Source organism: Salvelinus sp. IW2-2015, linkage group LG26 (assembly GCF_002910315.2).
Source record: "Salvelinus sp. IW2-2015 linkage group LG26, ASM291031v2, whole genome shotgun sequence".
Lineage (NCBI taxonomy): Eukaryota > Metazoa > Chordata > Actinopteri > Salmoniformes > Salmonidae > Salvelinus > Salvelinus sp. IW2-2015.
The window spans coordinates 10420768-10443739 of record NC_036866.1 but is presented as its reverse complement, the minus strand read 5'-3'; the positions used below and the strand labels follow the sequence as shown (position 1 = coordinate 10443739).

The window sequence follows — 22972 nt, the reverse complement described above, 5'->3', positions numbered from 1 at the left end:
TTCTCTTTCCCCATCTGCAGTTATTTTGTGGGCATGTGTGGAGACGGCGCAAACGATTGTGGTGTAAGTACAGACTCTTTGAAAGCATGCAAATAGAAGTAAAGACACTGTCATTCCTTTAAATTTTCTTGTTTCTGACAACTTTCTACCGTCTCCTTCACCCTCGCTCTCCAGGCTTTGAAGAGGGCTCACGGTGGGATCTCTCTCTCTGAGCTGGAGGCCTCTGTAGCATCTCCCTTCACTTCCAGGACTCCCAACATCTCATGTGTGCCTAGCCTCATCAGGTAGGCCTGCCCTGGGCCTCGAGCACCACAATACTACCCTACACCAACAGCTGAACATGGCTAACAAACTAACACCATCCTACTGCCAAGCTTCCAGGCTAATCAGCCAGCCTTATGAACTTGCATGCTGACTCACTCGTTTGCGCCGCAATAAATATCGACTCTTTCTCCACAGAGAAGGGCGAGCGGCTCTCATCACCTCCTTCTGTGTGTTCAAGTTCATGGCCCTCTACAGCATCATCCAGTACATCAGTGTCACCCTGCTCTACTCTGTGAGTACAGTACCCCTCCTTTAGTCTCTGCACTCCTGTCAGGAGATTACCTCAGAGATCCTGTTAAATATGTCATTCTATGGATATTACTCTCTGGTGTATACAGTAGCTGACCTCTGACCTTCTCTCTCTAACACTGTTAGATCCTCAGTAACCTGGGAGACTTCCAGTTCCTCTTCATCGACATCGCAATCATCCTCCTCGTAGTCTTCACCAGTAAGTAAACAACACCAGTTAGATGGAGCGTTATGTTTTTGCAAGATTCCCTTTTTTGATGCTGCAGACATTACTTGTTTGATCTACTACCAACTTTCTATCTTCTGGTTCCTTACTTCTCTCTTTCTCTCCCACCTTCTCTGTGCAGTGTCTCTGAACCCAGCGTGGAAGGAGCTGGTGTCGAGGCGTCCCCCCTCAGGTCTGATCTCAGGCCCTCTGCTGTTTTCCGTGCTGACTCAGATCCTCATCTGTCTGGGCTTCCAGACCATTGCCTTCCTCTGGGTCCGACACCAGGCCTGGTACCACATCTGGACGCCACAGTCCGAGTGAGTCCAAGTTCAACCCCCACGATAACTACTGGACCTATTCAAAACACACTATTTGGAGGATAGCTGTATCAATCTAAAATCACCAATAAGACACCTGTAACAAAACACCAATGGACCAATGAGACGACTGTACCAGACCCAAAACAAACCAATAACCAACTGTAAACACAGTATCATTAGCCGTGAATGTCTTCCTGTGTATCATTACCGCAAAGAGTAGGGACGTCGCCAGTAAGCTTTTGACTTGTAAAGCTGCTTCCTTCTAAACATCTGTGTGTGTGCGTGACCTGTGTGTCTCCACTCCCAGTGCCTGCAACTCGTCCCTCCGTGCCAACTTGGGGCCAGAACACAACTCCTCAGAGGAGAGGGACGACCACAACATCAAGAACTACGAGAACACCTCCCTGTTCTACGTCTCCTCCTTCCAGTACCTCATCGTGGCCATCGTCTTCTCCAAGGGGAAGCCCTTCAGACAGCCCAGCTACAAAAACTGTGAGGATCACTACTTACACCAATGTTCCCACATACCTACCTGAAAATCAGATAACGGTTTAAGTGTTGGTTCTAAAATCAGTTGACGGTTTGAGATTTGTTGAAAGTGCAACATTGGGGTGAGTATCTTTTGCTGTGTAACTGACATGTTGGTTTTATCGTCTCTCTTCTGTCTCTGCAGGGCCTTTTGTGGTGTCATGTATTGGCCTGTACATATTTCTGTTCTTCATCATGTTTTACCCTGTGTCTGCTATCGATGAATTCCTAGAGGTGAGTGGACGTCAACCATGAGAGACAAGCTTTATACAGATATTAGCATCAACCTTCGGTTGAATTGAGTCCTACAATAGTGACATTGTGAATGAACATGGCACTGCTCCACTGTCTGTTAAATGTACTCGTGTGAATCTGTTTCTCTTTTTTATATTTTTTATTTAGATTGTGTGTGTTCCGTTTGAATGGAGAATCACTCTGTTCTTCATCATCATAGTCAATGCAGCCGTGTCTGTATTGGTGGAGGTAAGACACACACACACACACGAACGCACGCACATCAAAGTGAGATGTGCGCTGTCCATTTTGCATTATTCTGAGCTCTCTTTACACCATGTTACATAGGTCATTTTTCTCATGTACAATTTTTGTTTTGTCATGCAATGTTTTCATTAGTGGCGCTTAGGTTCAGTCAGGTGGTGCTGGATTGTGTGTTGACTGTTTCCTACTGAACGACTGGAGAGTGACTGTGGCCTACTTGACCGACTGGAGAGTGACTGTGGCCTACTTGACCGACTGGAGAGTGACTGTCGCAGAATTTTAACAGATGAAGCTGATGGCTGAGCCAGTGTCTGTCTGTCTGACATACCATTTGACTACCTTTTCATTATGAAAAAGCCAGACATTCTTCCTTGTCATTCATTGATGTAACCCAATGAAACTCTACCTTTAGCGGACACATACACACAATTCCTCCCAAAAAACATTCCTTACCCCAGAACTTCAACGGGTGACTATCCAGGAACATAAGGAAGAAGGAACACTCAAATCCTTCTGCCTAGATTTGACATTCATTGACGGGACATACAAAAACAAGCTTAACGTTTTGGCTTAATCGCCTTCATCACATAATTCCTACCTGTAAATACAACCTGCAATCACCACAGTGACTTCCATACTGTAGTCCACTCATTCAATCTAATTGGTGGTTGGTTACACACCTAGTTCCTTTTCTCTTTCAATCTCCAGGTGTCAGAAAATGATGACCTAAAGATTTGTGGCCCAATGATAATGGCTCACCAGTGATTTACTATTAGAAAATTCCCCTGGCTTACCCTGCACAGTAGAGCAGTAGCACTACAGTGCCTTCAGGAAGTATTCACGCCCCTTGACTTTTTCCACGTTGTTACAGTCTGAATTTAAAATAGAAAAGAAAACATTTCACTGGCCGACACACAATACCCCATAACGTCAAAATGGCATTATGTTTATTTTTACTAATTAATACAAAATGAAAAGCTGAAATGTCTTGAGTCAATAAGTATTCAACCTCTTTGTTATGGCAAGCCTAAATAAGTTCAGGAATAAAAATGTGCTTAATAAGTGCATGGACTCACTGTGTGTAGTACTTGTGTTAATATGATTTGTGAATGACTACCCCACACATACAGAGTTATCTGTAAGGTCCCTCAGTCGAGCAGTGAATTTCAAACACTGATTTAACCACAGTTTTCCAATGCCTCGCTAAGAAGGGCACCTATTAGTTTATGGGTAAAAATACAAAAAGCAGATATTGAATATCCCTTTGAGCATGGTGAAGTTATTCATTACACTTTTGATGGTGTATCAATACAACGATACAGGTGTCCTTCCTAACTCAGTTACAGGGGGGGAAGAAAACTGCTCAGGGATTTCACCATTAGGTCAATGGTCACTTTAAAACAGTTTGCATTTAATGGCTGTGATAGGAGAAAATTGAGGATGGATCAACATTTTATTTATCCCACAATACTAACCTAATTGACAGAGTGAAAAGGAAGCTTGTACAGAATATTCCAAAACATGCATCCTGTTTGCAACAAAAGTAATCCTGCAAAAAATGAGGCAAAGCAATTCACTTTTGGTCCTGAATACAAAGTGTTATGTTTGGGGCAAACTAATACACTCTCCATATTTCCAATGCATCTTGTGGGTATACTTGTAATCGTTAAGGACTGGAGTAAAAGAAGAAAAAGTTTTTTTTTTAAACGGAATGGAGCTAAGCACAGGCAAAAACCTGGTTGTCTGCTTTCCACCAGACACTGGGATATGAATTCCCCTTTCAGCAGAACAATAACCTAAAACACAAGGCCAAATCTACACTGGAGTTGCTTACCAAGAAGACAGTGAATGTTCCTGAGTGGCCGTGTTAGTTTTGACTTAAATTTGCTTGACAATCTATGGCAAGACTTGAAAATGGATGTCTAGCAATGATCAACAACAATTTGAGAACTTGAAGAATTTAGAAAATAATAATGGGCAAATATTGTACAATCCAGGTGTGCACAGCTCTTTAGACTTACCCAGAAATACTCAGATGTAATCACTGCCAAAGGGGATTCTAACATGTATTGACTCAAGGGTGTGAATACTTAAGTAAAATTGATATTTCTGTATGTCTTTTTCAATAAATGTGCAACATTTTCTAAAAACATGTTTTTACTTTGGTATTGTGTGTAGATGGGTGAGGGAAAAAACAATTTGTAACGCCAGCTGTAACGCGAAAAAATGTGGAATAAGTCCAGGGGTATGAATACTTTCAGAATACACTCTATATTACTGTGCTGCTCTTATCCCCCCTCTTGAGCCTCACAAGCCCAAGAACAGCTTAGCAGTGACAAGATGGTGCTCTCTCCAAAGCTGCCAACCTCTCACTCCCCAACCAATGACGCTCAATGGATAAACACCAGCAACGGATCTGTCACAAAACAAAATCATCACAACAAAATCCACTTTAAAAAGCACCGTTCTTCTGTTGTAGATGAAGTTAACACTCTCTCACGTTATTTGTCTTCATTTATTTTGAGAGTAACTCCTTTAGCCTATCATCACGATTAAGGCACAGCCCTGAAATCACCCTAAATGTCCTTTCAATAGTTTGACTATTCAAAAAAACGAATGTACAAAATCTTCTTGAGAGAAGCTGTGTGATCAAGTAGCCACGCTACTCTTTGTAATTCTTTCCTGCCCACTGCGCCTATTATTCCATAGACCCTCGTCCTTGACGTCGTCTTATGGAAGCTTGTCTTCAGCCGAGACAAGCAGGGCGGCTATGGCACCACCCATGCCGCTCCAACAACACAGGTTGGGAAATCTGACGCTCCTCCTCTCTTCCACCGTCGCTTTTCACCTCCCCCTATGCCCCCCTCTTCTTTCTTTCCTTCTTTCTGTATACCCTCCCCAGACCTTGCATGTGCAGACCTGATTGCGCTCTGGCCCCTCTTTCGCCCCCTGGTGGGTCTCCTGTGTTATTACTCTCCTCTGGGAACAAGATTGCCCCAGTCTTCCCTCCTATCTAAAGCTCCAGCAGTAGTACAGATATTGCTCCAGTAAGCTCCCCCCGTTGCATGTACCTCACAGCTTTCCTGTAAGCCGCTAAGAGTGGAAATAGCATGGCCTAGATCAGGTATGTATACACTGCAGGTTAGCTGGTATGTCCCACACATGGTCACTCTTGGCCTCCTTCCATATGTAGCAAGTAAAATGTGCTCCCATTTCCAATTGCCACAATTACCTTTTTTGCTGAACCGCAGCATCTTAGCTTGTCTGCTTGTTTTGAGGTAATTCTCTGGCAGAAAAACTTCAATCCCCAAAAGGTATTGCAATGCTGGATGTTAATTTGAATGGCCTAAGAACATTTTCTGTTGAGGGGAAAGTTCCCCAGGAAATTATTTGTCTCAATTATTAACCATTATAAAACAATGTGCATTCTGCAATAAAGTGAACCAATCTGAATCCCATCGCTACCTTCTTTTGGTTATATAGTGCATGTGGTGACATAAGCATGTGATGTCATTCTACTGTCTAGGGGCATGAAAATAAAAATATATAATTTTAAAGGGATCAATTGGAAAGAGAATGAATGGGGAATATTCATTGTTTTCTTTGCCGTTTCCTTTGCCCTTTTCTCGTTGTTGTTATCGTGCTGTTTCCAGGGGGGCATCGACCTCTGGGGAGCCAAGTGTCTGTCGTGGCTGTGCTGCCGCCGGAGGAAGGTACCCAAGGCGCGCTACATGCACCTGGCCCAGGAGCTGAGCGTGGACCCCGACTGGCCCCCCAAACCCACCACCACCACCGAGGCCAAGCCCCCACTGCCCGGCAACCCCCCTGAAAACGCCTCCTCCTACCAGATAATGGCCGACTCCTAGCACCCCCCCGCCCCACACTTGGCTAAAGCAAACGCACACACTCACGACCAAAAGGACAAAAAGAAACAGTGGTCTATGGAAAGAACAAGGTGAAAGATGGGGTGATGGTAGAAAGGGATTTTGGGGTGAAGAAATGGTAGTGTGGATCTCTTCATGCTCTTTGCTGCTCAGATCCAGCACACTTTTCAGAACCTGGCTGGTTACGTAACCCTCACCAACCAAACCCCTCAACCTGCCACCACCCCCTGGTATACAATGGTTGGTCTACTACACAAATACACCCCCAGTATGGTCTACTCTATATCCACCCCGCCTTCAGCTGGTCTACCTGCAGTCCATGTTGTACACAGGCTGGGTCCTGTGGCAGAGTCAGACCCCTGTGTCATTATTATGAGTTTAATCATTGCCTCACTGCTTTTTAACCCTTGCAGAACTATGCAGCAAACTGACAAACTCCAATCTTAGTCTTAAAACGGTAATGATTTCTACAATTGTAATTGGTGTTGCCGTGATTCCTCCAGGAGCTCCAGACCTTCTCGCATTTTTGCTTTTGTTTGTAAGCAGCCACCAGCCATCTCCACTAACATGGATATCATACAGGGGACTTGAAGCATGGATGTGCATGAACCCAGCTCCGTATAGCCATTGTTATATGGTGGTTGGAATACTACTGCTTACCCAACAGTACTGTAGTATTAATATTGCTGAACAGGGACCAGAACCTTTTTGTATTATGAAACAAGGCATAACAAGAGGCAGCATGCAAACGGCTTGGAATCACGGGTAGCAGCAACCCCCGCCACCCCCCCCCACCCCCCCCATGGATGTAGAAACCATCCAAAGGCAAATAGACTTGCAAAATCATGTCAAACTGGCCTCACATGGGCTAGCGTTGCGCCGCATGGAGAAGGTCTGTCTTTAAAAAAGAAAGAAAAATGATCCTGTCTGTATTGGAAAAATAATTGAGGTATGATAATGGTGAAAGGCGAGGCATTGTGAAATTCATTACCTAGCCGTATGCGTGTGCTCTCTCTCTCCATACAGCCATGCAACTGGCAAGATACTGTACTACCAATGTATACTGCGCTAAAGCCATAGCAGCATGAATGTATTGTATTAGCATTGCTCACTGCACAGTCAAAAGAGAAATCAAAGGGCTTAAAACTCATTGTCCATCAGAGCAGGCTGCTGTGTAGAGATATAGGATGACGTGCTCATTGTAATGGATGAATTAATTTAATTCCAACCCTTACAAGTCCGTCCTCCTATATCTCCGCCCACCAGCCACCACTGTTATCCAAATTCTCAAAGATACAATACACACTCTGTCACTATATATTTTCTCAAGTTTATTTCATAACAAAAAATGTACATTGTGCATTGCTGTCCAGCCTCATGATGTGTTGACAGTGTTGTACATGTCATATTTTCTGCCAGTCAGTCATAAGCCAGTCTTTCTCCTCATAGTAGCAGGTCGTCAGAGATCCTAGTTTGTGTTCATCTGATGTAAATATTTTATTTGATGACATTCAAAATGTGTGTCAGAATTGCCGGAAACACAATACTGAGAGGTATCGCTAGAATGCCAGTTCAAATCTTTAAATATGATGTATTTACTTGGTGTTAAAGGTCCAATGCAGCTGTTTTTATCTCAATATCAAATCATTTCTGGGTAACAATTAAGTTCCTTACTAACCAGGTTTACATCCAACCTTTTTATGCGAGTAAAGTACATAAAAAATGTCATGACAGGCCTGAGGGAAACCATTTTTCTTTCTCGGTAAACTTTCCAAATGTCGATAAAACAAAATCCACTAGACAAGGTGGGATCTTTTTGTCTGTAAAATGAATTATACGGGGGGAAAAGTAATGCTTTTATGATATAGTAACCATCATATCGAAGTGAACTTGGAGTCACGCGATGAAGTGTGGTCCTCCCACTAATACTCATCAGGAAAGCATGCAGTTTATTAGGTTACAGATCTAAATAATTGATGATGAACTTCAAAGGGTGGTGAAAGTGCAAGTAGATGCGCTTAATTCTTTCCAGTAAATATCGAGGGTCTTATTTTGGTGACATAATAATTCATCCTTGGCTGCATCCTTGGCTGCAGCAAAAACTTAGAATTAGCTATTATTGGCAGAGGTTTTGACCTCTTTCTTATTGGTGTATTAACTAATTTACCACCTGGTGGAGTCACCAGGCCGGCCAAAACGCCACCCCAACAGCTCTTACACTAAGTGGTTATCATTTTCACAAGTTCACAGTATTATTCCAACCTCAGTGAAAATATAAACACAGAAAAATCACGTTTTTGACTTCACTGGGCCATTAAGTCAAAGTGTTAACTCATTTTTTTTATTTTTCAGATTCACAACAGATTTCCTAGTTATACATGATCAAACCTTCCAGATCTCTACTAGACATACACTACCGTTCAAAGGTGTGGAGTCACTTAGAAATGTCCTTGTTTTTGAAAGAAAAGCACGTTTTTTTGTACATTAAAATAACATATAATTGATCAGAAATGCAGTGTAGACATTGTTAATGTTGTAAATGACTATTGTTGCTGGAAACAGCGGATTTTTAAAATTGGAATATCTACAGAGGCCCATTTTCAGCAACCATCACTCCTGTTTTCCAATGGCACATTGTTAGCTAATCCAAGTTTTTATAATTTTAGAAGGCTAATTGATCATTATAAAACCATTTTGCAATTATGTTAGCACAGTTGAAAACTTGTGCTGATTTTAAAGAAGCTTTTAAACTGGCCTTTAAAACTGATACTCGTCAGTCTATTCCATGCGAGAAATTGCCGATCCCGTACAACGCTGTGTACTACTCCCTTCACAGAACAGCGCAAACTGGCTCTAACCAGAATAGAAAGAGTGGGAGGCCCCGGTACACAACTGAGCAAGAGGACAGGTACATTCGTGTCTAGTTTGAGAAACAGTCCTCAACTGGCAACTTCATTAAATAGTACCCGCAAAACAACAGTCTTAACGTCAACAGTGAAGAAGCTACTCCGGGATGTTGGCCTTCTAGGCAGAGTTCCTCTGTGTCTGTGTTCTTTTGCCCATCTTAATCTTTTATTTTTATTGGCCAGTCTGAGATGGCTTTTTCTTTGCAGCTCTGCCTAGAAGGCCAGCATCCCGGAGTCGCCACTTCGCTGTTGACGTTGAGACTGGTGTTTTTGCGGATACTATTGAAGCTACTAGTTGAGGACTTGTGAGGCGTCTTTCGCAAACTAGATACTCTAATGTACTTCTCCTTTTTCTCAGTTGTGACCTCCCACTTCTCTTTCTATTCTGGTTAGAGAGTTTGCGCTTTTCTGTGAAGGGAGTAGTACACAGCGTTGTATGGGATCTTCAGTTTCTTGGCAATTTCTCACATGGAAAAACCTTCATTTCTCAGAACAAGAATAGACTGATGAGGTTCAGAAGAAAGTTTTGTTTCTAGCCATTTTGAGCCTGTAATCGAACCCATAAATGCTGATGCTCCAAATACTCAACTAGTCTAAAGGCCAGTTTTATTGATTCTTTAATCAGAACAACAGTTTTCAGCTGTGCTAATATAATTGCAAAATGGTTTTCTAATGATCAATTAGCCTTTTATAATGATAAACTTGGATTAGCTAACACAACGTGCCATTGGAACACAGGACTGATAATGGGCTTCTGTACGCCTATGTAGATATTCCATTTTAAAAATCTGCCGTTTCCAGCTCCAATAGTCATTTACAACATTATCAATGTCTACAATGTATTTCTGATCAATTTTATGTTATTTTAATGGACAAAAAATTTGCTTTTCTTTCAAAACAAGGACAAACAGTTTTTGAACGGTAGTGTATATTGTTCCTGATATTTGGAGTGTTGGTAATATGACACAGGTGATTTTGGAGCGTTGGTAATATGACACAGGTGACTTTGGAGCGTTGGTAATATGACACAGGTGACTTTGGAGCGTTGGTAATATGACACAGGTGACTTTGGAGCGTTGGTAATATGACACAGGTGACTTTGGAGCGTTGGTAATATGACACAGGTGACTTTGGAGCGTTGGTAATATGACACAGGTGTATAAAGAATGCACAGTAGAGAGCACATTCTCCAGGAATATCCAGCAATATTGGTCATTGACAATATATGACCAGGAACAAGAGTACATCCTCCTGTGACAATTAACCTGTTTCTGCAAACCAACTCTAGATTGAATCCATGACAGTTCTGCTTTTAGTAAAGGTATATTTCCTCAATGTTTCTGAAGAATGATTTACATTGGTGTTGGTATTTAATTATGTTGAGGGGATCTTTCCTAAATATCTGTACAAGATGCAGATTTTTATTTTCAGAACAAAATGTTCAATTTTACATTTAGTTATTTAAATAAAAAATGTTATTTTTGTTGAATGATTATAGAGTAAAAAACATTTTAAATGGTTGTAAACAAGTCATGTTTCCAGAAAGTTAAAAAAAGCCCACCTCCAAATCAGACTGGAACATTATGGACTTTTTAATGTTAATAATACAAAGAAAATTGGACTAGCTGTATTTTTTTAAATGTACATTTACAGTATGTGTTTTTAGATGTCCCTTCAAAAACATTGTTTAGAGCTGTAGTGGTGCTTTCTACTCTCGGTACTGTTTTGTCACAATCGGTTTGTACACTTTTTTGTTGTAATGTTTGGATTTCGTTCGTGTTTTGTCACTATCAATGTTATGGAACAAGCGATGCTATGTTTTTATCTTCCTGAATCAGACATGAGTCCATTGGGCATTTCTATAATGATTTAAGTCAATGATGTGGAGGTGCAATTGTCTGATACTACTATGGCCCTCAAACTAAACTTTGGACCTCAAAGCCAGTTACCCTTTTTTTATTATTATAATTTTTTTCTCTAATCAGGGACTGATTTTAGGTTTGTGCAATTAATTATCAGGTAGAATAGAACCAGTAGGCGCCGGACCTCGTAGGGAAGGGGTGTCAAACTCAGTCTGTGGAGGGCCTAGTGTCTGCAGGTTTTTGTTTTTTTCCATTCAATTAAGGCCTAGACAACCAGGTGATGGGGAGTTTTATTAGTTAGTGACCTTAATTCATAAATCGAGTACAAGGGAGGAGCGAAAACAATTAAGACCTAGGCAACCAGGTGAGGGAAGTTCCCAACTAATCAATAACTTTAATTTAGCAATCAAGTACAAGGAAGGAGTGAAAATATGCACTCAGCCCTCCATGAACACTCAGCCCTCCATGAAATTCGTTTTGACGCCTGTGCTCTACGACCAATATCTAGTCGTGAGAAATATCTTCTCAGTACTCTGTAAACGGTTACCATGATTCTATTAATATATTGGCACCTCAGCTCGACAAACACTGTTTCTGGGCAGAAATATTCTGACCTTTTAGCTCAATGTTCGTTTTCACTAGCACCTGTCACCTAAAGCGTGTAAACCATGCTTTGAGTTTTATATACGCTGTGTTGTTTGTCAAATCTCAATGTTACAGGCTGAAGAATGTGCATTGCTGTGGATATTGCAACCGGTATTGTCTCTCTCGTCTAGAAGGGATAATTTTGCTGCTAGGGGAATGATTCAGATTAACCTTAATGCTTCAACTTTCAATCAATAATGATAACCCTAAAACCTGCAAATAGTTATTATGCTTCCTCATTTTCCCCTCCACTTACAAAGAATCGGCTCAATCAAAGCGATTAAGTGTATGCTGAAATTCTTTCTTTTTTTTGTTAAGGTACATTATACCACCTGTTGACATCTCTAATCACCTGCTTTTTATTTAAGTGTTTGAAACAAACCATTAAGAGGCATTTAGAACATATCAGACACTGAGTCTGTTGAACTTCCAGTGGAATTGTTTCCTCAGGGAAATGTGTATTTGTAACGAATCAAGAAATATAATGAAGTTAATTACCTAACTGAATTAAAAACAATCCTGTTGGTAAACATTTTATTACAGTTCTATTGTATGTAGATTGCTTGTTGTGCTACCAAATCCAATCTCCCAACCCCTAAGAGGCTTCTCTGAGAGAAAAAAAAAGAGAAAAAAACTTTTGTAAACGTAGATTACTTAGCAAATTTTTGTACTTGTAATTTATTTGTATTTATTTGTATTTCTTTACTTAGGATTGTGTTTCTAATTTCTTTCGTTTTCTTTTCAATAAATGTGGTTGTCAAATAAACATCTATTTTTTGACTACTTTTTCAGGTTAAAGTATACTGAACAAAAATATAAAGTAAAATGTTGGTCCCATGTTTCATGAGCTTAAATAAATGATCCCATACATTTTTGCAAACACACAAAAAGCTTATTTCTCTCATTGTGTTAACAAATTTGTTTACATCCCTGTTAGTGAGCATTTCTCCTACGCCAAGATAATCCATCCACCTGACAGGTGTGGCATATTAAACAGAATGATCATTACACAGATGCACCTTGTGCTGGGGACAATAAAACGCCACACTAAAATGTGCAGTTTTGTCACACAACACAGTACCACAGATGTCGCATGCAATTGGCATGCTGACTGCAGGAATGGCCACCAGAGCTGTTACAACAGAATTGAATGTACATTTCTCTGTCGTTTTAGAGAATTTGGCAGTACGTCCCACCGGCCTCACAACCACAGACCATGTGTAGCCACGCCAGCCCAGGACCTCCAAATCCGGCTTCATCACCTGCGGGATCATCTGAGACACGTCACCCAGACAGCTGATGAAATTGTGGGTTTGCACGAAGAATTTCTGCACAAACTGTCAGAAACCGTCTCAGGGTGCTGCGTGCTCGTCATCCTCACCAGGGTCTTGACCCGACTGCAGTTTGGCTTCGTAACCGACTTCAGTGGACAAATGGCCACTGGCATGCCGGAGAAGTGTGCTCTTCATGGATAAATCCTGGTTTCAACAGACCGCGTGTATGGCATCCTATGGACGAGAGGTTTGCTGTTCACAATGTTGACAGAGTGCCCTGTGGTATTGGGGTTATGGTATGGGCAGGTATAAACTACGAACACAATTACATTTTATCGATGGCAATTTGAATGCACAGAGATACTGTGATGAGATCCTGAGGCCCATTATCGTGCCGTTCATCCGCCGCCATCACCTCATGGTTCAACATGATAATGCATGGCCCCGTGTCGCCCGGACCTGTACATAATTCCTGGAAGCTGAAAATGTCCCAGTTCTTCCATGGCCTGCATACTCACCAGACATATCACCCATTGAGCATGTTTGGGATGCTCTGGATCAACATGTACGACAGTGTGTTCCAGTTCCCGCCAATATCCAGCAACTTCGCACAGCCATTGAAGAGGAGTGGGACAAAATTCCATTGAAGAGGTCACAATCAACAGCCTGGTGGTCACACCAGACTGACTGGTTTTCTGACCCATGCCCCTACTTAAAAAATAAAACATTGTGACCAACAGATGCATATCTGTATTCCCAGTCGTGAAATCCATAGATTAGTGCCTAATGAATTTATTTATTTCTTAACTGTAACTCGGTGTAACCGCTGTGAAATGGCTAGCTAGTTAGCGGGTCAATCTGTGATGCCACTCGCTCTAAGACCTTGAAGTAGTTGTTTCCCTTGCTCTGCAAGGGCTGAGGATTTTGTGGAGCGATAGGTAACGATGCTTAGTGGTAGGCAGTTGTGTTCAGAGGGACCCTGGTTCGAGCCCATGTTGGGGCGAGGAGAGGGACGGAAGCAACACTGTTTCATCAGAAAAATCTTTGAAATTGTTGCATTTATATTTTTGTACAGTCTAAAGCACCTTTCTCTATAGGTACTATATGATGAACTTGTCGAGGTGCCTGTTCAAGCCATTGTCCCAGATCCATTTTGGCAATTGCTACGCATACAGACAAAACTGTCGGGGTGGAGGCCAAAGTTGGGAACCTCTTTTCAGCATAGCATGTTGCACACGATAATGTTGGCACCCAGAACCATATCTCGCATGGATTTAACATTGATAAAACAAGCGGGATTATGGTATTAATATACATTTCCATAAATTCCCTGGTGCTATATTGTCTGATTTAGTAATAAAAAGTGAATAATTTAAGATATCAGGAGCTAAAAATATTTAAATGTTATCAATATTATTCATTTTAGCCCAGTTCCTGAGAACAGTAGGCTACATTATGTAGTCAAAAATCCCATAAAAACAGAGCAGAAATGTAGGGCTCTATTCAATCTGCATCATCGGTGACTGAAATTTAAATTTCAATGTTCCCGCTTTAGTGGAGACAGCATTCACGGTAAATGCTGCATATGTCGGCTTAATTGGAAATGACCTTTACATTTCTATCGTGGAATCTGTAACACTTCAACTTTAGGCCGGGATTCAATCCAATCACGCTTTGTTGACACAGTTAATTTCTGATTGAGAAGGCATGCTGCGTTAACATTGCCTTTTGGAGACAAAACGTGATTGGATTGAATCCCGGCCAACTTTCCTTTCCAATTTGCAAGAGGCTTAATCCAGAGATCTATATGTAATGACGAGATGCTCATGTCTGCCCTAACAATGGGAGTCTTTGTCCTAAAGGCGGGAAGGCAGGTGACAAGTTTAGGGCTGCATTTTATTCCCATATAAATGCATTGGGCTTATTCTGTACAGATTTTGACGAGAGTTAGCCCTCTCCCTTCTTCTCTTCCTCTCTGCCAAAACTACAGTATATCGCTGGAGAAAGTATCTGAGCGAATGACATGCCATACTCTTTTGGTCTAGGCAGCATCAGATACATGGTCTACACATACTGAGACAGAGGGGCGCTGTTTTACTCGCTCAGATGCTTTAACTGAGATGTGTCTTTCTGTCGGCGTGCGTCTCGGCTCTTATCAATATTTTATTTGTATGGGCAACAAGGTAGGGCAGGCCAGGACCCCTAAGGCCCGCCCATAACGCCGGCCCTGGCACCCCCTTCCCGGGGATAATAGGTAGACCATAGTGGCGACCCGACCTGAAAAAATGAGGGAGTGGGGTGTCTCGCTTTCTTTACCGTCTCTGACGCAGTTACACCACCGGTATCATCTAAACAAAGGCAATGAAAAGCTATGCTAACACTGTTACCACTAATCTGATTGAATCCTGGCCTTAACCCATAAATCTAGGCCGGGGGAGGCGGTATTGTTTTAAGAAGGTCATACCAAGAATCATTTAGCTTTTTTAATTTGGAATTTTAAGACCCCTTGAAGTATAAAAAATATTTTGTCAAATGTTTTATTTGGGCTTACTGCTATAAGCCCATACAGACACGTTGAATAACAGATTCACTACATGAAACAACAGTCCCAAAAAATATATAAAGGAAGTTTGATCTGAAGTGTCTGTCCTATATCTGAGATATAAGATCAGGGAACACATATTTAACTCCTTTGGCAGTAAACAGTCTCCATATATATATATATATATAGCACCAGTCAAGTTTGGACACACCTACTCATTCCAGGGTTTTTATTTGTTTTTCAACAGGACAATGACCCAACACACCTCCAGCCTGTGTAAGGGCTATTTGACCAAGAAGGAGAGTGATGGAGTGCTGCTTCAGATGACCTGGCCTCCACAATCACCTGACCTAAACCCAATTGAGATTATTTGCACTGCGGTGTGAAGGAAAAGCAGCCAACAAGTGCTGAGTATATGTGGGAACTCCGACTGTTGGAAAAGCATTCCAGGTGAAGCTAGTTGAAAGAATAAAGCTGTCATCAAGGCAAAAGGTGGCTACTTTGAAGAATATAAAATACGTTTTGATTTGTTTACATGATTCCATATGTTATTTCATAGTTTTGATGTTTTCACTATTATTCTACAATGTAGAAAATAGTAAAAATAAAGAAAAACCCTTGAATGAGTAGGTGTGTACAAACTCTACTTCCATTCGTTATTTCAACTGGTACCGGGGGATCTTCAGACAAGTCTTGTGAGGCCTGTGGGTGTCCTAGAGCAAAATGTGTTTGTTTCCACAGAGGAGTCATATAAGTGTGTAGCCCAAACTGTTTGGACGCTACAGACAGAAGTTGGCAGAACGGCTGTATATCGACTTCAGACAAGTCCCAAGACGCTTGTAGAGGAAAAACGGAGAACACAGATTTTGTGAGAAGACCAATTTTTGGGACGTCTCATGGTCTGAAAAACACCGCCCTAGCTGTCACCTTTCACCGCAGATGCGGAATTGCCACATAGGCGGATGCGGTGGATTGAGCCGCATGCAATGCAAAAACATATCTCTAGCTTAAACGGACAGATTTTTTTATTGGGATGTTTTTACTACACTAATTAGACTTTAGGGGGTTAAAGACAATTATTAGCTAATCACACTTTAGTATGACATAGCCTATGTTTGAGGTTTCCACTGATCATTTGGTGTCATTGGTGTTACAAAAGATATAACACCAATGACACCCAAATAAATTTAAAATAAAAAATTACCTAAAATGAAGTAAATTGTTTTCCAAAATGCCATGCCCAAATTCCACCACAATTCAAGAATGACCAAGGTACACAGCCAGGAATTTGGGATTCTGAAAACCTTTAAATCGGCCACCCTGTTACTTGTTTTGGTAAACAACTGCGGGATGGTGCTGGAGAGATCTAACCAGTCTCAAATTCATACAGAGGCTAGAATGTCCCTGGCTAGTATCAAATACAATATTAAATAAATGCATAATTTGAGGTCACAACAGTGGAGATGGCACTGGCAGGCTGTCAGCTGTAAGGTATGGTCTGTGGTGCAGTGTCGGGGGACCGTTTACACCTGGCGGGAACCCAATTGTCCTCGGAGCCCTTCGAGGATGTCTGAACACGGGGGGCCAAGCCATCCAGAAAGTCCCTGTGCTGCTGTGTGACGGCCTGGGAGACCAGGCTGGGCAGGGTCTGCAGACTGACTAGGATGGAGTCCAGTTTGTCGTCCAGACTACCGATCCTCCTATCCAGCTCCTTGCTGCGCCGCTGCAGATCAGACACCAGGTCGTACATCATGTTCTGAGTCTGTGGAGCAAAAACGGTGTCAAACTTTCATAATCAGTGTTTAGAAAAAAATCTATCAATTAGAGATGATGAAGGTGCTTAGTCACCTTGGCTAGATCCACAAGTGTATTAGCCTGGTCGATGAGTTTCCTCTGTTCCATTTTGACTCTGCGCAATCTAGATGAAGTGGGAGAGGGAGAGAGTTATGGAGGGAAAAGGAAAGGGTTAACTTAGGGTAACATACACCGATACACACAAATAAACTAATCTTTATTTAACAACGGTTTGAAAAGGCACACTACTTACTGGTGAATGGCTTGCAGGAATTTCCGCTGATGTTTGCGTACCCTGGCGTGATCGATCTTCTTGACTAATTTCGTGTGTTTGTAGATCAGCCATGTCTCCCTGAGTACATTGGCAGCTGTGTTTTTCACCTTTGGGAACATTCCAGAAAACAGAGACATGACAGACTGGCTGACATGGCAGACTGTCACAATGGACTGCCCTAGCAGTGGAGTCTGTCTTGCTCATAGAGATAGACTCTAATGCCCAAAAACCTGTTAGCATGGGCAGTGCCATTAAGGACTTTCACCATTTTGAAGTAGGCAACTGAGTGGGGCTTCCTATGGGTTAATGGATGACTAAATAACGTGGATAGTAACTTAAATTTAATAGAATGATTATTATTATATATTTAGACCAAAACAGACTGAAATCTCAGGCGTTCTTTTTAAACAGCTCTTACACTAAAAGGGCATTATCATTTTCACAATTTCCCAGTATTATTCCAACCTCATAGTGTGAAAATATATATAAAACACAGGAAAATCATATTGTTGACTGCACTGGGCCTTTAAACTTGCCCTTAGAACTGAAAATAAACATGCTTTCAACATCAGACAAATACACCTTTTCAACAACATTTTGCTTATTGGGTTGCTGATTGGGGGCATTATCTTTTTTTATAATGTCTATTTATTTTAAAAAAAATATCAGGTATGTATCAGGTTTGGGTAGTAAATACACGGGTCCGCCTCCCGAGTGGCGCAGTGGTCTAAGACACTGCATTGCAGTGTTGCCGCGTCACTACAGTCTGGGGTTTGATCCCAGGCTGTGTCACAACCGGCCATGACTGGGAGTCCCATAGGGCGATGCACAATTGGCCCAGCGCTGTCCGGGTTAAGGGAGGGTTTGGCCGGGGGTGCTTTACTTGGCTCATCGCGCTCTAGCGACTTCTTGTGGCGGGCCGGGCGCCTGCAATCTGACTTCGGTCATCAGTTGAACAGTGTTTCCTCCGACACATTGGTGCAGCTGGCTTCTGGGTTAAGCGAGCGGGTGTTAAGAAGCGTGGCTTGGCGGGTCATGTTTTGCATGACGATCTTGTCGAGCGCATTGAGGAGTTGCAGCGATGAGACAAGATCGCAATTGGATATCATGAAATTGGGGAGAAAAAGGGGGTAAAATTACTCAAATAAAATAATCCACGGGTTCAGTTCAGGCACAACTTTTTATAGCCATGAAGACCTCTAATGTCCACTTACTCGTTTGTAGAGCTGAGAGTCCATCATGAAGTTGTGAACGTGCTTCTCAGCTCTAGTCAACTCTGACTTCCTGGCAACTACAGCAACCACCAGGGCAGTGCAGCCGGCCCCCTGGAGAGAAAGACACAGGCACTAATACTTTCAAGAGTCGTTATATATGATTTATTTAATATCATAAACTGGGTGGTTTGAGCCCTGAAAGCAGATTAGCTGACAGCCATGGTATATCAGACCGTATACCATGGGTCTGACAAAATATTTATTTTTACATTTCTTTTAGTTAACAAAACTAAGGAGCTGATCGTGGACTTCAGGAAATAGCAGAGGGAGCACCCCCCCCCCCCCCCCCTATCTATATTGATGGGAGAGCAGTGGAGAAGGTGGAAAGCTTACACCACACAACACTGACAAACTGAAATGGTCCACCCACACAGACAGTGTGGTGAAGAAGGTGCAACAGCGGCTCTTCAACCTCAGGAGACTGAAGAAATTTGTTTTGGCACCTAAAACCCTCACAAACTTTTACAGATGCAAAATTGAGACCATCCTGTCGGGCTGCATCACCCACAACCGCAGGGCTCTCCAGAGGGTGATGCGGTCCGCCCAATGCATCACCGGGGGCAAGCTACCTGCCCTCCAGGACACCTACAGCACCCGATGTCATAGGAAGGCCAAAAAGATCATCAAGGACAACAACCACCCAAGCCACTGCCTGTTCCCCCCGCTATCATCCAGAAGGCGAGGTCAGTACAGGTGCATCAAAGCTGGGACCGAGAGACTGAAAAACAGCTTCTATCTCAGACTGTTAAATTGCCATCACTAGCACATTAGAGGCTGCTGGCCTATATGCATAGACTTGAAATCACTGGCCACTGTAATAATGGAACACTCGACACTTTAACAATGTTTACATATTTTGCATTACTCATCTCATATGTATACTGTATCCTACTCTACTGTATCTTAGTCTATGCCGCTCTGACATTGCTCGTCCAAATATTGATATATTCGTAATTCCATTCCTTTACTTTAGATTGTGTGTATTTTTAGATATTACTGCACTGTTGGAGCTAAACACGTGTATATGACATTTTTTTTATTTTATTTGGATTACTTTGGAACAGACTTCCAAAATGAAAGTCAATTGATGGTGTTTTTAGTCTTTTGTCCAACAATAAAAATAAAATAAAAATAACCCTGCCCTAGAGCTAGCTCATCATGAATGTCAAATCTCATCATGAATCTCTTTTGGCACTTGTCAATGGGGAATGTGTTGGAAACATACCATGATTCCAGTCAGCAGACACACACCCTTTCCACAGTAAGTGTGAGGGACCATGTCTCCATAACCAATGGAGAGAAAGGTGACAGAGATGAGCCACATGGCCCCAAGGAAGTTACTGGTCACTTCCTGTGTGTCATGATATCTGGAGGAACAAGAAACATACCTGTTGTAATACTGGGCAAAAACTGGTTGAATCAATGTTGCTTCCATCTCATTTCCCCCCCCAAAAAACTCTGTGTGATGACGTAAAATAAACATGGAAAACTGATTGGACTTGCAAAAAGTCACTGATGTAATGGAATTTTGTATTTTTTCCAACCAACTTTAACCGAAATCCAATGACCGGGTGAAGTTTTTTGTTGTTGATTTCATGATGAATTCCTGCTTAATTGATAACAACCAAATGTCAATCCAAACTAGACATTGAATTGATGTCTGTGCTCAGTGGGTTTTTCCTACAGTGTATTAACATCTTATATAATTAAACATAAAGAAATGTATGAACTATATCAAGCAGAGAGGCAAAGTAGAGCCATAATCAAACTTAAGGCTGTAATCTCTCATGATCTCAAATACGAATCTTCTTCGGTGTGAAATGTACTGGGTACGAATGATGCACGATGGGGGCGGGGCCTGTACCTCTCACAGACACGCACTGTCCATGACGCAATGATCCAACAGGAGACACTGAAGACCAGCAGCACGGTGCCGGGGCAGATGGTCATGAGAGTCTTCATGACGAAGCGCGTGTTGAAGTTGATCTTGTTGATTGCGCCGATGCTGCGCGACGAGGCGTCTGTGAAGAGCTTGCTGTGCAGCAGCATGACGCGACTGATCAGGTAGAGCCTGAGGAACATGGGGATGGAGAGGACGATGTCCACGTCGGCATCAGTTACTGAGGGCATGTAGGTGAAGGCCAGCCGGGCCGTCCAGGTGAAGACATACTGGCCCGGGATGGGGTGGATGGCACAGACCAGCAGCTCCAGCAGAACTAGGAAGATCCGCTCATACGTCATGGCAATCCTCCAGTCATCAGCTGCATTATCCACCATGAAGAGCTGTGTGTGTAGGTGAAAGGAGAGTAGGGCGAACAAGGGGATTTATTCAATGGGGAAATAAGAGCAAGGGGGAAAACTATAGTATTATTGTAGAGATGGGGATGCATATCACCTGTATTTCCCGTGCATGGTACATCACGATTAGTCCGAGCAATATAGCAGTTGAGAGGCTGATAAGGCATTTCAGAGAGAATGAGTATGAGGATTCCTGCAGAGAAGACAGACAATTAAGATATCTTTTGAATCAGTCTTGTCTTACCAATGCTAGCTTACATTATTTGAGGTCAATCCACTACAATAGAAACATTTCTTACCTTCGTGTAAACCCCCCAGGACAATTCCGTCTCCATCACCATGATGACGATCCCAAGCATCCCAAAGATCAAGGCATAGTCGCTCAACTGTTTGCGCTTTCCAAAGAGTGCCCTACGTTGGCTTAATCTATAGCCAATGTCCTTGGTCCTCTTCTGTGGCGTGTCTCTTCCTCCTTCGCTGTTGGCCTTACTGTTGTTCTCGCTGAAGCCTTTCGAGAACACCTCCTCCAAGACAGACCTTTGGAGTGTCTGATGGGGCTCTTGTCTCTCTGAGTCCAGCTCTGAAAGGTTTGGTGGCGAAGCTCCAAGGCTGCTCAGGGGTCTCCCAACATCCCCACTGTATTTAGCGCTGGTCACAACTGTGTCAGGAAGGAGTGGGCTACTGCTCTTGGACAGGGAAGGCATCGATCCAACATAGCCAACCTTTTTGGTATGAGGATGTACCTGCTGCTCTCTTTGTCGTTGCCTTTTCCCCACTAGATTATGGTTCTCAGGCCACCGATGGCAACTGGAAGAGGAGTGAACACTGCTTTTGTTGCTAGTAGCCACGGATGAATTCCTCACTCGTGGGCTGCTGCTGCTGGATGGGTAAAGAGAAAACTGATGGCATTTTAGGGTGCTAAAATGGTCACAACAATGCTCCCATTCAGAGTCTTGATGTAGATGCTGGTGTAAGGAATGTTGTTGGCTCCCACAATGTACTCCACCCTCATTCGCACAGCAGCTAGGTAAACCATTCCTTAACATCCATTGGTGTTGCGTTTCTATGGGAGGTTGCTGCTGGTTCTGAGGTTGAGACAAAACCAAGAGCTGCCTAACTTCACTTAACTCATTGCCATTCATAGGTATATTGAGTGAAGGTTCTGGTTTTTCAGTAGTCAATACTGGTGGTAGATTATGCTCTTTAAGCTTGAAATGATTATGGGTCTGCTGCCATTGACTATACTCCTTCAGCCAGTCTTTTCCTCTGCATCGGGATTTGAAATTGTCCTGCTGGTGATCGATGGGCTCTGAGGGATCCGCTTGATTTGGTTTCTGCCTGAAAAACTGGGATGACGATGAGGCCAGGGTGTTCTGAGGATAGGAGTGAGTATACTGCAGAGAAGGAGGAGTTCCCTTCTTAGAAAATGTGGAGAGGCAGTCCTTCAGGAAGCCCTGCTTTGATCGTGGCTGGAAACCTGCCACCCCTGAACCATGTTTTGTACTAGGAGAATAGCAAACAGAGCCACAGTCGTGATCAGGACGTTCCACCGTGGTCCCATGCCACTCGGCCATGAGTGGGCTTCCGCACTGCAGTTCAAGAGTACCACCCACCTGGCTACAAAAGCGGAGGAGATCTTGATTGCTCAGATGTGAAAGTGTAGTTTTTAATGGTGGAGATTTCCTTGGTGGAGCGACTCCATTCGGAGTAGCCAGTGGCAGAGAAGTGGAAGGGGACATGCAGTTAGTGCTCTGCTCTGGTACTAACGTTTGGTGGTGGAGGGCAGTTCCAGAGTAGCAATCCTGCATGACCTCAGGGGCTTTGTCTGGTAGGGACTGCCCTCTTGAGTTGCAGTGATCGGGGTCTCGGTCATTGCAAGCGTCTCCTGTTGAATCAAGCCGACGTGTTGCATTGGTGGGTTTGACTAGAACCAGCCTCATAATTAATGTATGATGATGATGGTTTATTTAATTTCATGTGTATTATGGCAGCTAAAAGCTATATTGCAGTAATACATACAAGGAACCACATTTCAATTAATAAAATGTGATTCAAGAAAATGTAAAAGTCAGGGAGTTGATGCAAGAATGGA

The 22972-nt window shown here is 42.6% G+C and overlaps 2 protein-coding genes across 8 annotated transcripts in view; one reads left to right on the top strand and one right to left on the bottom strand.

Moving 5' to 3' along the window:
• LOC111952586 (polyamine-transporting ATPase 13A3) overlaps nt 1–16156 on the top strand; it is a 70156-nt gene extending 54000 nt beyond the window's left edge. For 3 of the 7 annotated variants that reach the window (XM_023971413.1, XM_023971412.1, XM_023971414.2), the window contains 9 exons: nt 21–63; nt 175–284; nt 460–556; nt 700–772; nt 921–1098; nt 1409–1593; nt 1775–1863; nt 2032–2112; nt 4837–5580. In XM_023971413.1, the coding sequence (XP_023827181.1) occupies nt 21–63; nt 175–284; nt 460–556; nt 700–772; nt 921–1098; nt 1409–1593; nt 1775–1863; nt 2032–2112; nt 4837–5178 (1198 nt within the window). In that variant the 3' untranslated portion in view covers nt 5179–5580. The other 4 variants (XM_023971415.2, XM_070435108.1, XM_023971416.2 and 1 more) reach the window with 4 other exon arrangements.
• An 87-nt stretch (nt 16157–16243) lies between these two features.
• kcnn1b (potassium intermediate/small conductance calcium-activated channel, subfamily N, member 1b) lies at nt 16244–21633 on the bottom strand. The gene is made up of 8 exons (XM_023971129.3): nt 21180–21633; nt 20978–21073; nt 20447–20865; nt 19808–19949; nt 18523–18633; nt 17288–17415; nt 17089–17158; nt 16244–17002 (listed from the first exon to the last, which is right to left on the bottom strand). The coding sequence occupies exons 1-8, from the start codon at nt 21582–21584 to the stop codon at nt 16721–16723; spliced, it is 1653 nt and encodes a 550-aa protein (XP_023826897.1). The 5' UTR covers nt 21585–21633; the 3' UTR covers nt 16244–16720.
• Nucleotides 21634–22972: the final 1339 nt, after the last annotated feature.

Coding starts and splice junctions, on each gene's coding strand:
- kcnn1b (XM_023971129.3), bottom strand. CDS start 21,584: ATGCCTTCCCTGTCCAAGAGCAGTAGCCCACTCCTTCCTGACACAGTT. Junction 21,074..21,179: donor CCTGGGGGGTTTACACGAAG/GTAAGAAATGTT, acceptor TCTTCTCTGCAG/GAATCCTCATACTCATTCTC. Junction 17,159..17,287: donor TTCCTGCAAGCCATTCACCA/GTAAGTAGTGTG, acceptor CACTTCATCTAG/ATTGCGCAGAGTCAAAATGG.